Here is a 23,258-nt window from a genome sequence, read left to right as displayed (position 1 = left end):
TAACTAGCCACATCTAGCACAAGCTCACTACTAAACTGACCTGGCAATCCTACTATCGTGGACACTTGTCTCCAAGCAGCATTTTTTGTGTTTATGTCCCTGTAGCTGTCAGCAGTTGTGTCAAAAAGACACGGTTTTGAGGATATTGCGAAAATGATTCTCTCCTCCATGTGTCCAACCGCATGCGACCATTTGCAAAAGGTACCTGCATCAGTATAGTTGCCTAGCTGCGCAAAATGTTATGCAGCAGTGATGCAATGACGCTGTCGGTGTGTTCGAAGCGTTAATCTTACTTTGACTTGCCCACCCAGTGACAGTGTGGCAAAAAAAAATCTACGGATGTGTCCATTTTTTGCTTACATAGGCTATTAAATAGGAATGTCACCTTGACATTGATCTAGAATGAAGAGAAGTGCATCATCATTATTATTCAGCATTTTTTGTTTCTTTCTTGGTCAGTATAATCATTTATATAACTCAACTCCATACTTTTCAATGGAGCCGAGTTGCGATGAGGGTCGGCAGAGTGTACCTCCGACTACATTGAGTCAGTATCAGTCGATACTTGCAGTAATGCCCATTCTTTAATGTGTACCTTGTAACTGTTTGGCAGCATTTTACGCGACCTCCACCAAGGGAGCCATTGAGAAGGAACAGCTTAGTTTTGGCAGGGGATGCATAGAATGCCATTTTTTTTTTTTATATAAAAACTATGGATTGCAACACCCACTGACAACTCTATAACAATCAGGACAAGCACAAGTACACAGTTAGCGTTAAATAATGTATCTTTATAAAATTATCCATAAGACTGGCAGTGCATGCTCGAAGTGGCAAACTTCAAACTCTATTGGATTTCGCGGCGCAATTTGACAGGCATCACTTTATATAAAATGCTATTTTTTCCCAAAACTATAGATTGCAACACCCAGGGACAATAACGCAGATAACCATCCGCAAACCCAAGCGTCGACTGGAGTGGTGTAAAGCTTGCCTCCAATGGACTCTTGAGCAGTGGAAACGTGTTCTCTGGAGTGATGACTCACTCTTCGCCATCTGGCAGTCCTACTGACGAATCTGGGTTTGGCGGATGCCAGGAGAACGCTACCTGCCCCAATGCATAGTGCTAACTGTAAAGTTTGGTGGATGAGGAATAATGGTTTGGGGCTGTTTTTCATGGTTCAAACACCATTGGGATGAAATGGAACGCTGAGTGCGAGTCCGGCCTAATTGCCCAACATCAGTGTCGAACCTCACTAATGCTCTTGTGGCTGAATGGAAGCAAGTCCCCACAACAATGTTCCAACATCTAGAGGAAAGCCCCAGAAGGGCGGAGACTGAAGTAGCAGCAAATGGGTGTACAAACTCCATATTAATTACCATCATTTTGGAATGAGATGTTCGACGAGCAGGTGTCCACATACTTTTGGTCATGTAGTGTATATGGAGTTGAGTTTAGGCTACTTATCTAAATCTACTGTAGCCCAGTGCCTATTTTGCATACCGCTGCCAGATTCACCAAGGGAATGCGAAATGTCAAGTCATCATGAATGGTCAGTACTTACACTTAATTACTTGGTTTATAGCCTACAGCTTGTAGTTACATTATAAAATAAGAAATAATATTGAACAAATGTGAAACAAACCCTTAATAGTAAAATATGTTAACTATTATTTTAATATTGCAAATTTAATCCATAATCCACATCATCAATGTTATCATCAATCATTTGTGATATCGTGGCCATCTGGTGGTATGACGAAAATCTGTGTTTAGGCGCCATCTTGTGGCAACATGATGCAGATCACAGAGTTTCTAAACCCAGAGGAGCAATATTGCGAGACTTCCGGGGACGCTTGTGAAGCAGACCAGGTCGGAGTTTGGCGTTAGAGAAGTCAATTAGAGAAGTGGAAAAAAATCTTCCTTGGTGGTAAACGTTTTCGAAATCTAAAAGGCACAACCGAGATTCGAGACAATGTCTTAAGTAGCTGAGCATGTTAAGACTAACCTCCTGAAAGTGACAAACTGACAAGTTCTAATTTTCGTCAAAAACAACGATATATCGAAGGCATGCCTTTGATTTGACTGCCTGCGCAGTTTGGCGCGAGTAGAACGTTAGAACCGATTACGTGTTTCTGCACATGAATTTAGCGTGATCTGGGATTTCTATTAGAGAAGCAGTTTCTGCCCATTGTCGTATTGTACCGTCTTTGTGTAGTCCCTGATTAGGGCCCGGTTTCCCGAAAGTATCGTAAGGCCAAGTTCATCGTTGGTTCTAACGAACCGGATCCAGGTGCCTTTCTCTCAAAGCTAATTGGAGTATTGCTAGACTAGGCTCAGATCCCCCTCTATTCATTTTGATCGAAAAGGCAAAAACGTATCCTATATCAGCACTTTTAAATCAGACGCTGTGTGAATACGAGCCCAGAACTGGGATTTCGACAAACATATGCCACTGTTAAAATAAACATATTTTAATATACAATGTGTTTTGTACAGTGTTTGTTTGCTGAAAAATGTACAAAGCATTTCTTTAAATATTCTATTATATTTCTTTAACTACTAAGAAGAGGGGAAAAAGCCCCTTTCAAAAGAGGCAACCTTTCTTTACAAATGTAGGCATTCAACAGGCATGCCTAAATACAATGCATGCTTCTCATTAGCAGGAAAACAATATCAGAGTCCAATTTTAATACAAAGTCGTTGTAGTCAGTCAAAGCAAACAAGAAAAAAAGGACAAAATTAATAAATAAAAAACTTCAGCTCTTAAATTCTTCTGTACAAGACTCTATTGGAATATAATATCAATGTACAAAACATCACTTAAAAAAACCTTTGTAGTTTAATTAAACCGCTGTTACAAATACATTTCTTTAAGTAGCCTGTACTAAATAGCACTCTATTCCCAATTTAGTTTTGGCAGGCTCCGGCCCACTGACATTCCTTCTCCATCGAGAGAGCAGCGGAATTGAATTCAGTGCGAGTCATCAGGAAATATTTAGTGCACTACTCTTGATAAGGGCCCATAGGGCTCTGGTCAAACATAGTGCACGATATAGGGAATAGGGTGCCATTTGGGACTCCGCCCTTTTTTTCTCTTCTTCCCATTTAGTGACATTATCAATGTGACTTAATGCACAACAATGGTCACTTGACCCGTGGTTTGGCCAGATGTGCGTACGAGTGTTAAAACCCAAAAGCAATCGCATGGGGGAGATTGGAGATATATTTGTGTGTAATGTTTTAAAATTAATTGACACTTCTTTGTCCTTATGGGCGGTCCTTGTGAGTTCCCTACTCTAAACACTTTTCAGTACATTCCCGTCCCACATATTCTTTATGATTGGTTTGCGACGCTATTGAGCCGATAGTATCTAGACTCAGTCTTGGGGCTCTCTAGGCCTACTTCGACCACTGTAGGCTAAGTCTCCAACCCTCAGCCCGAGCACCAACGTGCTTTCTTGCCACCAGAGAGTGGTCTGTATACTGATGGTGGTAATCATGCCAGCAGGCATAGTAATGGCACTTATATTAGGAAAACCCTAAAATTCCCCATTTGTCCACAGACTTTGCCAAAAGTACTACAGATGTAAGATCTTTCATTTGAGCCAGTTTGCTACAGTAGGAAAATAATCCTACAGCAACAGAAAATGTGAATTATGTGGATTATAATTAATAAGGGACATTTTTTGTGTAGGGTTGATCCATTTTTCATTAGGTAAAATCAAATCTAACATTTTTAAGTGGAAAATTCAAACTTTAGAAGCCTTTTTAAACCTTGAATGCACTACAAGTTTGCATTTACTGCTGTTCAGGAAAATTCTCAGCAAAAGGTACTTTGTCTTACACTTTCTTGTTGTTTGAAGGTATGCAATGTTGTATATTTCTTCCCCTCCCAAAAATATTTGGTTTATCTGCACAGGCTGGTCTTGAAATAGAAAAAAAGTGACTACTAATTTAGTAGACAGAGGTTAGTTAGTAGCCTTTCAAATACATTGTACAGCCCTTTCTCCTCTTGGTGTAGACCAGGGAAACATTGGTCCAAGAGGGAGCTATAGTGCTACTGTGGTGGTATGGGATGGAGCACATAGAAGTAGATTTGAACAGATTAAACAATCTAGAACTCCTATTTCTATGACTTTGCCCATCTGCATTGTTATCGCGGGAACAGTGAGTGAATCAACGTGCTAGATCATAAACTATATACAATTTATCATTAAACAACTTGTCACATATGACTGAAGTTGTGTGAAACCAACATGGCTAGGGAGGGCCTCTGAGATCTTGTGTTTTTCAGAAGACCTGTGTTTCTGTCTTCTATTCAAGGCGGGGGCGCCTTTCCATGGAAGACTGAGGACTGAAGAGGACTGAGCCAGGGATGTTGGAGAGCGTCCGACTCAAGTCCCCTTGCCGAAGGCACCGTGTCTGGAGTTATGGTACGATCCAGAGTCCCCTCCTGTCCCTGAACACCCCAAACTAACACCCTCACAACCGCCAGTGACCTCCGTCCTCTCATGCTTCAGACACTGGGCCAGGTCCTTTTGGCAGGGCTCCATGGTAACGGCCACGCCCACGCCACTGCGGCCCGACATCATGCGGGTCACCTCCGACCACGTGTCCGTCTCCGGTTCATAACACTCCACGCTGTCCAGGAACGTGTTCCCGTCATAACCTCCTGTAGAACGGAGAGGAGAAGCACTCTTTAGGACATAGGATGGGATTTATAACACTTTTATAACATATGAGAATTGTATCTCAAATGTAAATAATAATACATGTATTTTATATAGGTCTTTTCATTACACGTTGAATCGCAAAGTTGCTTTAAAAAAACAACAACAACAATTTAACAAAAAAAAAATGTAGGAGGATCTGGTAGTTATTGGGCGATGGTCTTTCATCATGGGCAGTTCAGAAAGGTAGTATTATGGCCGGAGGAAGCATTGATGGAAGCCAGGCAGGGAGGTAGAGACATCTGACAGACAGGCCATGGAACTCTTCATCAAGTACCTCGTTGTCTGTCGATGCTCACAGCTCCTCCTCTCTAGATCAGGCTGGATCATCCACTACTGAAATGTAGCACCCACCTGGGTCATGCTTCGGGGACTGTAAAAGCGCAAATAAGACCACCACACCTCAGCAGTAGTCCTGAATAGCGCCCTACGAGGCGAGCCTCTGCATCACCTCACGCCGCAGTCCACTTCCCTCTAGGAACCAGAGCAGGAGGCCAAAAAGCCGATGCTGTTTACCAGGTGTTGCTGCTGCATCATTCAAATGGAGCTAGCTGACAAATATAATGACTTGCCATAATCAGTCCTGTCCTCCCATGAGTCACCACCAGATACGTCTCTCAACAAATGATCAAATGATCAATAAAAATGCAACAAAATAAATCAATAAAAACAATAAGATATGCTCTCTCTATGTCACTTCGACACTGGACAACTAAACGTGTCCTAAACACTGTAGTACTAAATACTGCACATCGTATGGGGGTTGATTCTGTCATAATGTATTAGCTAAAACAACATGGGTATTTGGGGCTCCAGGGCTTTGTTTACGGTGTTCAAAGAAAGAATTCTTGCCCCCGAAGCAAATGACTCATAATTACGCTAAAGCATTGTTGCAGTGGAACCTTTTACAATACCCACCCAGTACATAGATCTTCCCATGGTGCGCGGTGACCCCCAGGGCAGAGCGCCGGTGCCTCATGGAGGCGGCAAAGCTCCAGGTGTCAGTCTCAACATCGTAGCGCTCCACTGTGTTCAGCTGGTTGGTGCCGTCGTAGCCCCCCAACACGTAGATACGGTTCCCCAGCGCACACACACCTGATGGGTCAAAGTTCATTATTAGAAGGGCCTTCTTGACACAGGTGGGACTTTAGGCCTACACACAGGTTTCACTCTGAATCTCCCCCCTTCACCCAGAAAAGTGCATTTAAAATCAATTTGAAAACATTGGATTTGTGCAAACACGGCTGGAGAGTCTCTACCATATTCCTGTCCATGCCTTTTAAATAAATGAAGGGGCGTATAAGTACACACGTCGAGAGAAGGGTAGAGAATCAAACCGTAAATTCTGTCCAAAGTCAGTGTGCTCCCTTTGCTCCTCACCTGCCCCAGAGCGCACAGTGTTCATGGCAGCCATGCTCTTCCACTCATCCCTCTCTGGGTTATAACACTCTGAGGAGGAGAGGCGGTGTGTTCCGTCGAACCCGCCCACCGCGTACAGCAGCCGGTTGATGACCGCCACGCCCACCCCAATACGCCGCGTCAACATGGGGGCCACCAGGTGCCACTGGTCCCTGTCTGGGTCATACCTGAGGAGGAGGGGACAGACAGACACTGTCAGTCAAACACACTGACAAAACCTGCGGAGCAGGATAGAGATACACGCCCACAAAATCAACCAACTGGACTATATTTAGTGTGAGGTTGGAAAATCGTGACAAAGTAATTTCTTCCTAGTTTATTTTTAGGCACAAACAACAAATACTTTCCTTGAGATAAAAAAATATGTCCTGTATATAAACGCAGCAAAAAATGAAATGTCCTCTCTCTGTCAACTGCGTTTGTTTTCAGCAAACTTAACATGTGTAAATATTTGTATGAACATAACAAGATTCAACAACTGAGACATAAACTGAACAAGTTCCACAGACATGTACAGAAATTGAATAATGTGTCCCTGAACAAAGGGGGGGGGGGGGGGGGGGGTCAAAATCAAAAGTTACAGTCAGTATCTGGTGTGGCCACCAGCTGCATTAAGTTCTGCAGTGCATCTCCTCCACACGGACTGTACCAGATTTGCCAGTTCTTGCTGTGAGATTTTACCCCACTCTTCCACCAAGGCACCTGCAAGTTCCCGGACATTTCTGGGGGGGAATGGCCCTAGCCCTCACCCTCCGATCCAACATGTCCCAGACGTGCTCAATGGGATTGAGATCTGGGCTCTTCGTTGGCCATGGTCAACAATGACATTCCTGTCTTGCAGGAAATCACGCACAGGACGAGCAGTATGGCTGGTGACATTGTCATGATGGAGGGTCATGTCAGGATGAGCCTGCAGGAAGGGTACCACATGAGGAAGGAGGATGTCTTCCCTGTAACGCACAGCGTTGAGACTGCCTGCAATGACAACAAGCGCAGTCCGATGATGCTGTGACACACCGCCCCAAACCATGATGGACCCTCCACCTCCAAATCGATCCCGCTCCAGAGTACAGGCCTTGGTGTAACGCTCATTCCTTCGACGATAACCGCGAATCCGACCATCACCCCTGGTGAGACAAAACCGCGACTTGTCAGTGAAGAGCACTTTTTGCCAGTCCTGTCTGGTCCAGCGACAGTGGGTTTGTGCCCATAGGCGACATTGTTGCCGGTGATGTCTGGTGGGGACCTGCCTTACAACAGGCCTACAAGCCCTCAGTCCAGCCTCTGTCAGCCTATTGCGGACAGTCTGAGAACTGATGGAGGGATTGTGCGTTCCTGGTGTAACTCGGGCAGTTGCTGTTGCCATCCTCTACCTGTCCCGCATGTGTGATGTTCGGATGTACCGATCCTGTGCAGGTGTTGTTACACGTGGTCTGCCACTGCGAGGACGATCAGCTGTCCGTCCTGTCTCCCTGTCTTAGGCGTTTCACAGTACGGACATTGCAATTTATTGCCCTGGCCACATCTGTAGTCCTCATGCCTCCCTGCAGCATGCCTAAGGCACATTCACGCAGATGAGCAGGAACCCTGGGCATCTTTCTTTTGGTGTTTTTCAGAGTCAGTAGAAAGGCCTCATTAGTGTCATACGTTTTCATAACTGTGACCTTAATTGCCTACCGTCTGTAAGCTGTTAGTTTAACGACCGTTCCACATGTGCATTAATTGTTTATGGTTCATTGAACAAGCATGGGAAACAGTGTTTAAACGTTTTACAATGAAGAGCTGTGAAGTTATTTGGATTTTTACAAATTATCTTTGAAAGACAGGTTCCTGAAAAAGGGCCGTTTCTTTTTTTGCTGAGTTTACTTCCTTGTATAACATCACTTTTCTCCGGACAGAAAATACCAAGTCCTATGGCGCAAAGGGCACTGTTCCAATCCTACATACCTAACCAATCATAACCCCAACCTAAGGACATAAAAACGCAACTCCCGCTCCCTTCATCAAACCTCCCAATCAGATCTCAGTTCTACGAACCTCTCCACGCTGTTATGATGAATACATCCATGCGACCCTCCGACAGCATAGATCATCCCGTCAATCACCCCCACTCCTATCCTGTTCCTGGGTACACTCATGGGAGCACAAGGCAACCAGCAGTTGTTCATGGGATTATAACAATCCAACGTGTTTGAGTCCATATTCCCGTCAGGAGCGTTGTTCCTTCCTCCGACAGCGTAGAACAGCCCAGAGATGACCACGGCAGCCAGGCCACTCCGGGGGACCTGAAGGTCAGCTAGCCTCAGCCAGGCCCCAGTACAGGGGTTGTAGGCTTCCAGATAGGACAGGGACTGACGGAAGTATCCCCCTGCTGTGTAGATGAGCTGGGGCACTTTGGGCGTGCGGCACGAGATCACCTAGGAGGACCACATAAATGTATCAATCAATTGATCCATCAGGAGATTACCTTGGAGAAAAATACATTGGAAATATTTTTGATATTTTTTAATCCCCTTTTTTCCCTCCCAATATCAATTCCGATCTTGTCTCATCGCTGCAACTCCCCAACGGGCTCTGGAGAGGCGAAGGTCGATGACCCACCAAACCACGCTCCTTAACACCAGCCCGCTTACAACACCCACCCGGAAATCAGCTTCACCAATGTGTCGGAGGAAACACTGTTCAACTTACGACCGAAGTCAGCCTGCAGGCGCCCGGCCCGCCACAAGGAGAGAGCAATGAGCCAAGTAAAGCCCCCCCCCCGGCCAAACCCTCCCCTAACCTGGACGACGCTGGGCCAATTGTGCGGCGTCCTATGGGACTCCCGGTCACGGCCGGTTGTGACACAGCCTGGGATTGAACCCGGGTCTGTAGTGACGCCTCAAGCACTGCGATGCAGTGCCTTAGACCGCTGCGCCACTCGGGAGGCCGGCTTTGTAGTTTTTTAAAAACTTTATTTAATCAAGGTTCTTGGCATCAGTATTGAACGTTAAGTGCTAGATACAGCAGCAAGGTCATTGATGCACATCAGAAACAATGGAGGGTGGAACTTTTGAACTTTAACTGTAAACATTTTATTTTACACAAAATACCAACCAACCATCTCACCTTGGTGGGTTTGTGGAGGGTGAGGTCCTGGAAGATCTGAGCCAGGTAGTCTTTACACTGGTCGTCCCACTCCAGAGACTGCAGCTGGGCTTGGAGGAAGTGTGGGGTGAGGGAGTGGCACCGCACGGCCTGGAGCAGGGCCTGGACGTAGGGCCGCCGGTTCTCCCGGTCGTACCGGACCCACGCCACACAAGCCTGAAAGACCACCGACTCACAGCGCACGTTGAGTTCGTCGCGGCTGATGAGAGTGACCAGCTGGCATTGGGAGAGGTTGAAGAACTCCTCCTGGGTCGCCACCTACAGGTGAGGAGGAGGAAAAGAGACTGTTCTAAGAAAAGCATCACTTGGTTGCCAGTCTAAAATGAAGTCATGGAGAATAACCAGGAATTATTGGATATGGTGCCTGGGCAATTGTTAGGCTTCTAGAATTAAAAAGGGGAGTAACGAAGCATTTTGAAAACATTTTTATTCAATGGAGTACACTGAATCACACAGTACACCTTTGGTATTCATCTTATTATGACTCATGATCATTCTTTTGGTTGTGTGTGTGTGTGTGTGTGTGTGTGTGTGTGTGTGTGTGTGTGTGTGTGTGAGAGAGAGAGAGAGAGAGATAGTGATCTTTGCAGAATATATATAAGACATCTCTCCCTGTTAACCAGCCAGCCAACCAGCTCTTCCATGGTAACAGTTTCAGTCTGACTCCCTGTGAAGTCATGCAGACTGACTGCCTGTACATTGAACATACAGGTAAACCCCCATGAGCCCGCCCACACAACGCTCTGATTCCACACGACTCACCCAACTCACGCACAAAACTAACCCAACACACACTCACCTAACCCACTACCACACAATAGTATGATTATTCATGTTGAGTGTTCACCAAGGGCCAAAGCAGAACAGAAACGAAGATGGTGTACAGTAACAGCTGAGACTATTTGCTCAGTGATGACACACTGTGGTGCAGGTGGTGGTGCTCCACCCTAGCAAAGCCTTGACGTTTCCCTTAACTAAACACAGCGAGTCACTTGAGGAAACGGTCTCTGGCTTTTCAAAGACACCAATTACAGGAAGGGACTACAGATCTGAGAAAAGCCATTCATCTGTATAGCAGCTGAATGGCCTGACGGTGACGGTGAAACTAACGATAAGGTTGACTGAATGACTCATCCATATCAAATGAAGATAAGGAGAGACGCACAGTATCTGCTTGAATTATTTCAACTGATCGGAGTCAGGCGACGTGGTCATTTCCTGGGAAAACCCATAGGACATATCGAAAGGTCAAGGAGCAAAGTGTCATGGTGAAACACTTCGTACCATCAACAGTGAGCATGCTCTGGATACTGGACTTTTCCAACTCGTGGGGAGAAAAGAGACTATCATTCTCTCCGAAGTGTGTACTTGTTCACTCCCCTCATGAGTTTAAAAGGATTCTACCTCTATGGTTTGGAGAATCGCAAAACCCAAAGGACGAGGTTAGGCAAAGCTGATCCTGAATCAGTTATGAGGGGGGAAAGCTAACTGGATGTGTGTGTTTTAAAAGGATACTTCGGGATGTTGGCGATGAAGCTTGTTATCTACATCCCCAGAGTCAGATGAACTCGTGGATACCATTGTATGTCTCTGTGTCCAGTATGAAGAATATTAGAGGTCATAACATGCTTGTTAGCATTGGCTTGCGAAACTACCTCCAACTTCCTTCATACTAGATGCAGAGACATAAAAATAGTATCCATGAGGTCATCCGACCCTGGGGAAGTAGATATTTGCTAAAACCCAGAAGACAGTATCTACACCACATACCTGGCTGAAGTTCATGTAGATATATTCCCGAGCTTTCTGATGGAGTTCCGTGCAGCTGATTTGCTCGGCGAAGCTGGCTATGCCGATGGCGTTGCTAGGGTCCAGCTGCGTAACCAGGAAGTCGCAGCAGGCCTTGACCACGCTGTCGATCTGGTACATGACGGCGCCGTTCATGACGTGGATCACACACTTCTCCCCCACAGAGATGCTGGCCGTGTAGGCAAACTCTATCAACCTGCCCATCACCTGAGAGAGAGAAGGAGGGATGTGGAGAGAGAGAAGGAGGGATGTGGAGAGAGAGAAGGAGAGATGTAGAGAGAGAGAAGGAGGGATGTGGAGAGAGAGAAGGAGGGATGTGGAGAGAGAAGGAGGGATGTGGAGAGAGAGAAGGAGGGATGTGGAGAGAGAGAAGGAGGGATGTGGAGAGAGAGAAGGAGGGATGTGGAGAGAGAGAAGGAGGGATTTGCAGAGAGGGAAAGGAAGAGAAAAGATTGGAGATGGAGAGAAGAGATGGGACAGATGGAAAAGAGAGTGGAGGGCAGGTGAGAGAGAATGAGACGAGAGTAGTTAGAACAGTTAGAAGAGACAGGAAGGGGTTGATTCATTTACATCATTATTGTTGCATGAGGGTCCAGACTGACACAATCTGCCTCAGTACTGAGGAACTACACAATCAAATAAAACCGATCGAATCAAATTGTATTTGTCACATGCGCTGAATACAACAGGTGTAGACTTGACCGTGAAATGCTTAGTTACGAGCCCTTTCCCAACAATGCAGAGTTAAAAAGTAAGACAATCGCAAACAAAAACAGTAACACAATAAATACTATCAAAGCCGTGGCAGTGTGGCACAGTTCTGAGTTAGCCTATGACAGAGAGCAGTCAGAGAGCTGCTGGTTTATCAGTTCCCTCATTAGTCAACATGGCTAATCCTGCACTCTCTGTGAGCTTGGTGTGTCTGTGTGTGTCTGCTTGTCTAAAGGCAGCGGCATGATTACGATCTCGGAGCTAACTCAGTGGGGTTGTACGCACCAGCTGGAACAAAGAAGCCAGCGATAAAAGCAGGTGTGTGCGTGCGAGCGCGTATTTTTACCACTGAAATACAACTGTCTTTCTTATGGAGTCAATCTTTGGTCCCTCGTAGGAAAACGTGGAGTGACTGCCTTCCTATCCTGAATGCAACGTGGATAATTACAACTGGGATTTCTAAAAGTCTAGCTCTACTGACACGCCTGGATGAAAGGCGGTCTTCCCACCCTCCTACTTACGCAGGTCTCCCTCATCTATCCAGTGTTCACTACTATTACTCACCGATTCTCACATGAAAATACAGTTGGTTTCAATAGAATTGGTTAACACTTTACTTTAGGCCAACAGTTAGAAAGGTTTATTACATGCCTGTGGCAAGTCTTATAAAAATGTGTTGTAACACTCACCCGGGGGTGTATCCCCTCGATGGGCACCACCTCCATCCCACACTCCTTCAGGCCGTTGGTGAACATGGCTCTGAAGACCGGAGAGGACGATGCCAGCACCACCTGTAGACGTGAACTGTCAGCTTGATATCTCAAACATAGAAAAGTAGGGCTCCTACCGTGTACAAACAATTCAATGAAGCAATATATCTGTTAATCAACTTTTCCAATGTGTTATGAGATTCCCCGAGATCACCATGCACTCCTCTTTCACAAGATGGTTTTAAAGGTCCCCTGAAATCACTAGCATAACCATTTTATTTATATATATTTGTTTGTTTTTTAAGGTCAAGTGCTGTCAAAAACATAATTTTCCTGTGTTTTATATACATTTCCACACTGAAGTTGGAATAATACTGTGAAATTGTGAAAATTATGTGAAATTGTGAAAATTATGATAATGCCCTTTTAGTGTAAGAGCTGTTTGATGGAGTTTTGGCCTGCCTGGTGACATCACGTTAACAGACCAATAAGAAAGAGAGTTCCAAACCTTTCTGCAAATAACAGCTAATTTTCAGTTTTCCCCTCCCCATTCAGATTACTCCCAGACAGTCCTATCAAAATTCTTGCTTGAGAAATTGCTCTTTGCTAGGAAGCTATTATTGTTTATTTTTTACAATTTTAATTGAAAACAATCACAGTAAGGTCCTTAATTGTTACCCAGAAACGATTTGAGATAAAAACAGCTGCATTGGAGCTTTAAAGATCAGAGTGCCAAACATAATTTTTTCCCGACATTTTGGGGGGGAGTTTCACAGAGAGAAACGTGTTAGAAACAAATCTGGGGATAGACAAAGCATGAGGACTAGAAGAGAAGGGCACAGACCCCCCCTGTCGCCAAGGGGGCACGAGTAGTCCGAAGTCAGGAGCATTACCGCTACACCAGACTCCATCCATAGCATAACCGTTATTGACACAATGCTACACACCTTGTGTGCCACGAAGTCCACGGCCTCCAGGTCGTTGTAGCACACGCGAAGCGTCACGTCGCACAGCTGGCCGTCCAGCCGCAGCTCGTTCATGATGGCAAAGGCGGCCGCCGTGTGGCTCTCCAGAGTGTAGCTGAAGACGCGGTGGCCGTTGCGCGTCGACGGCGTCACCACCGCCTTGCACTCCGTCGGGCACTCATTAGACATCCTGACTGACCAAGGATCCGTCCTGGTGCTTCTGTTGAAGCTGTGACAACAACTAAGAACAGTGTTGGGAGTGACTACTGCCAGACATCCTTGCTCACTGAGGGGCAAGGAGACAAGGGAAATGTTGAAAACTGGAGGAGCTAGGGAGGGATTGTAGAAGGTTAGGACCCTTTTCCTAGGGTCTTTGTTGTTTTTTTGGTTGAATGTATGTCTGTGACTATAGAGTTCAGAGAGTACCAAATCGGCTTTCTTAGAAAAGGTTCAAAAGACGGTTTCTTAGCCCTTACTCCTCAATTCCAGCCATTGTGTCTATAAGAGTTTTTCGTACAGTCTTACTTATTCCACAAGCCCAGCCATAGTGCACATTCAGGTGCTATTGTAAAACTAAAAAAAATACTTCTACATGAACTGCCAGTCATGGTTATGTATGTTATAACCAGGCCAATCGTAATCCACCACGATTTATGGCATCATTCAAACCAGTGTTCTAGATTCTCTCCCACCTGCCCTTGAGTAAACTTCTCTTCTCTTGTCTTTTAATTAAAGGAACAGCAAGATGTAATGGTCTTTACGGCAGGAAGTATGCAGCAAGTCCGAAAAGACGCATTAGGGAAATTACTGTTATTCACGTCCGCTTGTTGATATGTTTTTCTCCTAAAGGGGAACTTTCTGAACAAAGGAGAGAGTCAGCAACAGTCAGAAAAACAGACAGATGTGTCTAGTACTCTGACATCTTCTCTCAAGTCCAACTACTCCGTTCAGAAGTTGTCTTTTTTTTAAGTGAAGTTATTTCAAGCATCCACAGGAAATCAATTTCCAACTGAAAAATGTTTTGCCTGTGAAGATAAGCGATCGCAGGTCAAAACTTGCTTATCCATTTTTTGCTCTGAGGCCCAAAAAACAGACACTGATATACTACTGCATCTTAAATGGTGGTCATAATTATAATCAGGACTTAGCTCATGGAGCTAGCTCCACTTCTGCCCAGAGTTGGGTAGAAGAGGGACAAGGATAGGGTAGTAGAGGGGTGTAAACTCCTAAACTCTGTAGAGAGAAAAAAAGAGCAGGTGCCAAAAATGTCGTCAGCGTAAGCTAGCAGCCCTGAGGATTCAGGAATGAGGGGGGGCTCAGTTTAGTTTGGTTGATCAGTTGCTCCACTCTAGAAGCTTTCCCAGAAGTCGCCCCGCTCTGGAATCTCAAATTGCACTGTTGTATTTACTGGGAAGGTCTGGGCGCTGTTGGCAACTAGAAGAGAAGAGAGAAAAGACAGGACAGTTAGGTGTTAGGGTGGATAGGGTTTATCTAATAGTGATGGGGGAAAGAAATCAATACATTTACATATCGGGATATACTTTATCATACTGACAATATTTAAATAATATTTTTGCGCTAGTTGGCTGTACCTGCACCAAAATGTCCGTATTTTCCCTTCATAGCTTGCTCACCATCTTCCTTTAATTTGTTTTTAGCACTTATTTCCATGTCTGATCAAAACAGATAGCAGTCTGGAGCTAGAACTTTCATTTTCGAGAGTGATTTAGCATGTTATATGACAAGCGAATGACTCAGCTAAATAACATCCCGAAGCCATCCAACCTCAATCACTCCAGTCAGAACAAAGGACTGTCCTAGAACAGAAAGAGATATACAACGTAGATAGATATACCTTTAAGGTAATCAAAGAGTTTACAGTCACACCCATGAATCCTCTTGGGAGGGGTCACAGTTTCTCTTAGTCACTGTGACTAGAGCCAACGTGCTTTTAGACAACATCACAGCTCTAGGAGAGCTTGGGTGTCTCCACAGATTCCACACAAGGGAATGCAGAGTCCCCCCCTCCCACCAGACCTGGGTTCAAATACCATTAGAAAGCATTTCAAATACTGCATCTGTGCTTGATTGAGCGTACCTGCTGCAATGGAACCAATAGAGATGTCTCAAAAGTACAAACCCCACCCATCTGGCTCTTCAGGCAGACTAGAGCAAATGCTCAACGTATTTGAAAGATTTGTAAAAGAGTCTGAACCCAGGTCTGGCGGGGAGTGGGTAAGATAGCCCAACCACTAGTCGAGAGTCTGATCCCAGTGATGTACTGAGGAAGACAGAGTGAGTGACTTGAATTAGGACAGAATTGAATTAGTCATCGTGACTGAGTGTTTTTTTCTCCCTGGACTGTCCTGTGACCAATCTGGCTACAGCAGTGGAGAGTAGGAAAATAGCCTCTCTCTCTCTCACACACACACACACTCGAATAAGTACGCTACAGGCTATACAGGTGTTAAGCCTGTCCATTCACAACTAGGCCAATACAAAAGTCACTATAGAGAGTCATAGTTACTCAGCAACAATTGTTATCGTGTTATTGCAGCTGCTCTGGCCTGAGTGGGTAACATAACTGCAATGTTACATTTTGCACATAATGATTACCTGTACAAGTAGATAAGAGAACTGACTGGCTGAACTGAAGGGCTGGAGGACAAGTTATATGGCCAACCTGTTCTACATGCCTCCCAAATGGCACCCTATTCCCTATATAATGCACTACTTTTGACCAGGGCTTATAGGACTCTAGTAGTAGTGCACTATGTAAACTCTTAGAAAAGAAGGTGCCATCTAGAACCTAAAAGGGTTCTTCGACTGTCCCCATAAGAGAACACTTTGAAGAACCCTTGTTGGTTCCACGTATAACCATGTTGGGTTCCATGTATTGCTCTCTGTGGAAAGAGAGCTACATGAAACCCAAAACGGTTATACTTGGAACCAAAAGTGTTCTACCTGGAACCAAAAACAGGTTATCTTATGGGGACAGCCGAATAACCCTTTTGGAACTCTTTTTTTTCTAAAAGTGTAGGGAATAGGGTGCCATTTGGGCGCAACCTTAGTTGTATGGTCTGCCTACCTACAGTTCTATCTAGGTAATTATACTACCCTCCCTCTATATTACATGAAATCCTGTACAACTCTCTGAAGTGAAACCAAGATTAGACTAATATTATGTGGTTGGACCATTCTCTGTAAAGAAGACAATGCTTACATTGGACACTGATATATTATTACAGTGTGTAGGCCTAACTAAAGTCAAGTTGGGCCATTCCTACAATGCAGTGCCTTTTGGACCTCGTAACTTTGGAAAAAGGAAAAAGTTCAGAAAAAGGACTTTTGACTTTCAGATAAACATATTGGTCAAGCTCAGGCACTTAATTATTATCATTTTTTAACCGGTTAGGCGCATAATCCTAACAGGGTGGAACCTAACCGGGTGGAAATGTTGAGCCTAAATTAGCCATCGCACTGTGAGTGAGCAAGATTGAGCTTAAATGACTTCTACTTCTCTATCAAATATATTTTAAGCTTTTGAAATGTGGTAAATTCTCTCTATAATTTAGCCTAACAGGGTGGACATTTATGAGTTGGACATACAGACTAACATGAAACATGGACAAATAGATCCAACTGGGTGTTTATATTTATTTAGCTTTGTTGTTTTCTCACCAAATAAATTAAGGGGTTGTTTTCTTAAATGGAGAATTACAACAAACTATATCAGGGATACACAGACAATCTTTAATAAAATAATTATGAAAAAAACATTGTTGAGAGAATTTAACTAGGACTATAAAATAATGAAGAAAGATTAATTATTTTATGGCTTATATTTATTGTGGAAGTTGACGAATAACACCCAGAGACATGGCAAAACACCTACATCCACTAAGAAAACAGTTCCAAATGCATTACAATTCAGTTTTAATATGCATATTTTTGTGTTTAAGGTAAAAGGACACCTGACCTTATATTTAAATCCTTTTGGATTCCACATTTTACACTAAAGAAGAAGTGATATTTCCTGGGGTAAGAAAAGGCACTGCATTGTAGGAATGTATAGTTACCCATTATAGCTTAACGAGGAGATGTAGGAGTTGTAGCTTAACTAGGAAATATAGCTTAACGAGGAGATGTGAGAGTTGTAGCTTAACGAGGAGATGTAGGAGTTGTAGCTTAACGAGGAGATGTAGGAGTTGTAGCTTAACGAGGAGATGTAGGAGTTGTAGCTTAACGAGGAGATGTAGGAGTTGTAGCTTAACGAGGAGATGTAGGAGTTGTAGCTTAACGAGGAGATGTAGGAGTTGTAGCTTAACGAGGAGATGTAGGAGTTGTAGCTTAACGAGGAGATGTAGGAGTTGTAGCTTAACGAGGAGATGTAGGAGTTGTAGCTTAACGAGGAGATGTAGGAGTTGTAGCTTAACGAGGAGATGTAGGAGTTGTAGCTTAACGAGGAGATGTAGGAGTTGTAGCTTAACGAGGAGATGTAGGAGTTGTAGCTTAACGAGGAGATGTAGGAGTTGTAGCTTAACGAGGAGATCTAGGTATAACTCCTACATGTAGGCTACACAGCAGCAGTAGTAGGCCTAGTGGTAAGTAGACCTATATTGTGTCTTTGTTGTGTGAAATCTCATGGAAGGCCTATCCCTCACAGTTCCTTGGGAAAGAAATGTCACAGTTTAATAGTAGCCTGTTGCTCACTGACTCTGACAACTCACATAGTGTACTCATCATGGAAGAACTCACCCCCTCAACTAGCGGAGTTTACTCAACGATGATATATACACTGAGTGCACAACACATTAAGAACACCTTAATATTGATTTGCCCGTTTGCCCTCAGAACAGCCATAATTTGTCGAAGCAAGGTGTCAAAAGTGTTCCACAGGATGCTGGCCCATGTTGACAAAACTGTGAGAAGCATTGGTCAAGTTGGCTGGATGTCCTTTGGGTGGTGGACCATTCTTAATACACACGGGAAACTGTTGAGCGTGAAAAACCCAACAGCATTGCAGTTCTTGACACAAACCTACTACCATACCCCGTTCAAAGGCACTTAAATCTTTTGGTCTTGCCCATTCACCCTCTGAATGTCACACATACACAACAATCCATGTCTCAATTGTCTCAAAGCTTAAAAATGCTTCTGGTCTTTAACCTTCATCTACACTGACTGAAGTGGATTTAACAAGCAACATCAATATGGGATCATAGTTTTCACCTGGTCCATCTGTCGTGGAAAGAGCAGGTGCTCTTAATGTTTTGTACACTCAGTGTACATCTCGATGGAGTTTAGACGAGTGTAGGTGGACTGTAGGCTACCTCCAACTACATCGAGCCACCATCAGTCAATACTTGTAAAAATGTCAATTCTTTAATTTTTTCCTTGAACCTATGTTTGTTCTGTGTAGCTGCAAGCTTTTCTTTGTTTACTAAAATCTGTATTTTTTGATAAAAGTAGCATTTTACATGAACCCTGTCAAGGGAGCTATTTGTTAACTGAGAAGGAGCAGCCCATCATGGCAGGACAGACTTTCAGTTTTGGAAGCGGGCGTAGAGAATGCAATTTTATCAAAATATGCATTCTAAATTCAACTGACAACTCTATTACAATCAGGACAAGCACAGGTACACAGTTAGCGTTAAAGAATGGATATTTATAAAAGTATCGTGTGGTGGTGCATGCTTGAAGTCGTAACTTCCTACTCCATTGAAAAACTGGATTACGGGGTGCAATTTGACAGACTTCACATAAAATTAAGTTTTTAATCAAAAACAACAGATTTCAGCACCCAAAGAAAAGCCTGCAGTTACAAAGGACAAACATATGCCGCGTTCACGTGCTAGTCGGAACTAGGAAACTCTACAATTTCCGACTTGCTAACTGGTTGTAGTTATACACGTGCCGCGTTCAAGCAGTTAACAAGTCGGAAATGTCAGTTTCTTTGATCCGACTAGCACAAGAACGCAGCAATAGGTACAAGGGAAATCATTAAAGGGATAGTTGATCCAAATTATAAAATGACACAATGGTTTCCTTACCCTGTAAGCAGTCTATGGACAAGTTATTACAGCAATTCATGCTTCGGTTTAGTTTCCCTGGCACTGGTTCCACATGCTAACGTTTCAGTATTTGTGGCACAAATCCCATTCACATCATGGGAAAATATCTCAAATTGATTGTGAAGCTCAACAAAGTCACTTATAAATGATTTGAACATTATGCGCAGAAAAAGCTAATATCGGTCCCATGACTTGTGGTGGTACCATAGAAATAGAATGAATAGAACGGGCGTCCCCATTCAAGTCATAATGGGTGGACTGGCAGCAGTGGCTGTCGGTGCCATTTAATATGAGGGAGGACGATTTTTTTTAATGAGCATAGCCTTATTTCTATTACAGCATATTGGATGACTGCTATTCACATTCCATTCACCCAGCTCAATGTAACATTGATAGGTTTCGGTTACTACACGATACTCAAATTTCCCCTATACCCATCATGAGGTTGCTACAACCTAGCCTATGAATGAAAGTTTACAACATAGGTGCACAAGTTGAGAGAAAAATTTGAGTAATCAAGGTTACAGACATTGACACATTGAATACCGCCTTGCACTCTCTTGCCTGCATCTAGCTGATTTAGGGTGTAATCATTAGTCCAGCAGTTGCAAATGAGAGTTTCTATTGGAGAAATTCATGTGTTAAACCCATTTAGTTTGTTTCTGTTTAAGAAACGTTTATCAACAGAATCGGCAGAATGAATACTCCCCTGACCACATGCAAACACAGTTCACTTTCATAGCAGCCACATACAATCAGCATGATCACTTTGCTTGTTAATTCCTTCTCACATCTTCGCGCTCTCCTCCTCTCAATTTTTCCCCTTTGTTTGTGGACTTCAGTGCACAACACATCAGCTGTCTGTGACCAGGCGGAAAAAAACTTCCAAACCATCATAACAGCTACACACAGCCTACATCTTTGTCACCATATTAGCTAACATCATACTCATAAACAACATAGCTACTAGAACTAAAGCATAGTAATCGCTACAAATCATGCAGTACAGTCAGCAAGCAGTTTAGCAGTTACACCTGCCAGCTCCGGTGGCAATAAATTAATCAAACCAAAAGCTTAGCTTGACTTGGAAAAAAGTTCCAGTGTTGGATAGTCATAGCCTGCTAGCTAACATGGCATCCCTCTCTGTTTGAGCAATGTTTGAGTAGGCTAAACTATCTAGCTGCATTCGCTAACTAAGTAAGTGAAAGTGGAGAAAACACAATAAAATATAGTTAGCTCTTGCTTATTCATTTTTTAGGAAATGAAACTGTTCAAAAATTGTCTCTCTCTTTGAGTCAACTACTCACCACATTTTTGCACTGCAGTGTTAGCTAGCTGTAGTTTATGCTTCCAGTATCAGATTAATTATCTGATCCTTTGGGTGGACAACATGTCAGTTCATGCTTCAAGAGCTCTGATAGGTTGGAGGACCTCATCTGGAAGTTGTCATAATTACTGTGTAAGTCTATGGAAGGGGGTGAGAACCATGAGTCTCCTAGGTTTTGTATTGAAGTCAATGTACCTAGAGGAGGACGGAAACTAGCTGTCCTCCGGTTACACCATGGCGCTACTCTACAGAGTGCTGTTGAGGATACTGCAGACCTTCATTGCAAAACAATGTGTTTTAATCCATTTACGTGAATATATTTAGTATAGTGTTATCTAAAAAGGTTACCTTTAATGTTTCGCTATTTTTATGAAATTCACTCCTGAGGAGCCTCCACTAACTGTCACATTTTGAGTGTACCCATGCTTAGGTTTAAGATAGGAAGGTTAAGACAGACAATGGAGTCGCAATAATGCAGAGGGTCTACCGCTCTGAATCAACCATGGGACCAGCTCAAGCATAGTAGCTACGCTGCTTAGGCAGAACGCATGCGGTCTGAAGCAGATCATAAGGTTGGTGAAAAATTGTAATTGAAGCTAATGCAAGACTAAAAACATATATCCAGCTAGTTAACATAATCTTCAACCTACACGTTAAGACAAAGGGGTTCTAATATCCCATAACTCTTTGCAATTCATGGGACCAGCTTTGTAAATTAGAAACTGCCCTCGTAGTCAATTTGTCTATAGGCTACACTCTTCTGGGCAGACCACGCTGGAACCCTGTATGGAAGATATCCCTGTTACAGGGATTTACACTACAGCTATCCCTCAACAGGCCTACAATCCCCGGCCTAAAGTGGACACTTTCTCCGCGCCAAATACGATAACGTTACTTAGCAGAGAACGACAATATGTTTCAATTTGATGTGCGACATGAGAGATACGCACTTGCAACAAAGTAGACTACAAAATTGCTGGATTGTCTGGGAAAATCTGTATTGTTGCTTAATCGGAGTTACACTAGTAACTCGATCCCATAACTTTCTCGCGCTTCTTAAATAATTAATTGAGAAAGACATTGCACATTTTGACACTAGACGAAAGACAAACTGATCGTCTACCGGTAGCCTAACCGTTCCTAAACTATCTGAAACAATGCCCACCTGTATTAAAAACGAAGGCTTATTTCAAACAAGATTGATAGAGACTGGCAATGCGCCTTCGCCAGTGACTCATCTTATCGTGGACTGTAACTAGCGCTGACTGTGATGAGGGAGCAAATTACGGAACTGCGTGTACCAAAACATGACCCAGAAGTCAAGAGTCCTTATGTAAACGGACATAAAGAAAGTGCTTACCGCGCAATTATATAGCACCATATGATTTTGCTACAGATTTCAGACAAAGGGATGGCGATTTCCCAACAAATAGGCTACAGTGATACATTTAGCTTGCTTGGTGAGTCACACATGTAACAGTTATAGCTAAACACATTGAAGTGTTGGCATGCACTAACGTTAATACTTCACTACTCGTTCACAACAGATATGACCATTAGGCAACCAATCGATGTACTATTAGGCTATAGCAACAAAACACCACGGCTATTAAAAGCAAACGCTGTGAAAAACAGTGTCAGACAATCAAAATTAGCTTCGCTGTCAGTAACTGCCTGGCATTATTGGTGTCGACTCGATTCGTGGAAAAAAGGTTGCCGATTGGAATCGGAAACATCATTCATGAACATTAACATTCTCGCGACAAAATCACTAATATTATATATCTTCAAAATCAATCGTGATCGGCTTTCTTAATAGTAAAATAGACTCACATAGCTGAATAGTTCCATCGCTGTCTGTGCGCCACATAGGAACGGGGGAAAGCTGTAACTCACCATGACTAAGCATTGTACAAAACTGATTCTCGCTGCCAAAATAAGAGTGGGCCTCAATACGAGTCTGCTGGCCTCCATAGACAAGTATGAGCGGAGGGAGGGGACTTTTACGGAAGAGGAGTTCTTAGAATAAAGGATGCGGGACTAGTTCTGCAACGTTCTAAACGCGTTTCTGACAATCAAATATTGACAAAATTAGCCCAATTTTCTAAAAATATATATTAGAAAGCCGTATTCGAAGAGATTGTACAATCTGTTAAATAAATGTGTGTGCACTTTACAGAAATAAGGAAGACAGCTTTGAATGAAGTGCTGGCTATGCACTTTTCAATAAAACTGAGTTACAAGTTCACACAGAAACAAAGCACAGGGAAAACTGAATGAATCATAACAATGAACTACAGTAGATTGAATGAATGAAGCTAGCTTTTACACTGACAATGCATATATTTTTTTGAATGAATGA

The 23,258-nt window shown here is 43.5% G+C and overlaps 1 protein-coding gene across 2 annotated transcripts; it reads right to left on the bottom strand.

The window, feature by feature from the left end:
• Positions 1-2,451: 2,451 nt before the first annotated feature.
• On the bottom strand, positions 2,452-22,857 carry keap1b (kelch-like ECH-associated protein 1b). Of its 2 annotated transcripts, none has more exons than XM_038979028.1 (9): positions 22,730-22,857; positions 13,478-14,929; positions 12,510-12,611; positions 11,071-11,316; positions 9,262-9,558; positions 8,191-8,570; positions 6,115-6,320; positions 5,653-5,829; positions 2,452-4,676 (listed from the first exon to the last, which is right to left on the bottom strand). In XM_038979028.1, exons 2-9 carry the CDS (start codon positions 13,682-13,684, stop codon positions 4,399-4,401), a joined length of 1,893 nt encoding a protein of 630 aa, XP_038834956.1. In that variant the 5' UTR covers positions 13,685-14,929; positions 22,730-22,857; the 3' UTR covers positions 2,452-4,398. The 2 variants fall into 2 exon arrangements, with proteins under 2 accessions (XP_038834956.1, XP_038834957.1); XM_038979029.1 differs by lacking the exon at positions 22,730-22,857 and adding an exon at positions 22,062-22,083.
• Between the last annotated feature and the right edge of the window lie 401 nt (positions 22,858-23,258).

The sequence above is a fragment of the Salvelinus namaycush genome, chromosome 39 (genome assembly GCF_016432855.1).
Source record: "Salvelinus namaycush isolate Seneca chromosome 39, SaNama_1.0, whole genome shotgun sequence".
In the NCBI taxonomy this organism is placed as follows: Eukaryota; Metazoa; Chordata; class Actinopteri; order Salmoniformes; family Salmonidae; genus Salvelinus; species Salvelinus namaycush.
This window is presented reverse-complemented; position numbering and strand designations above follow the sequence as displayed.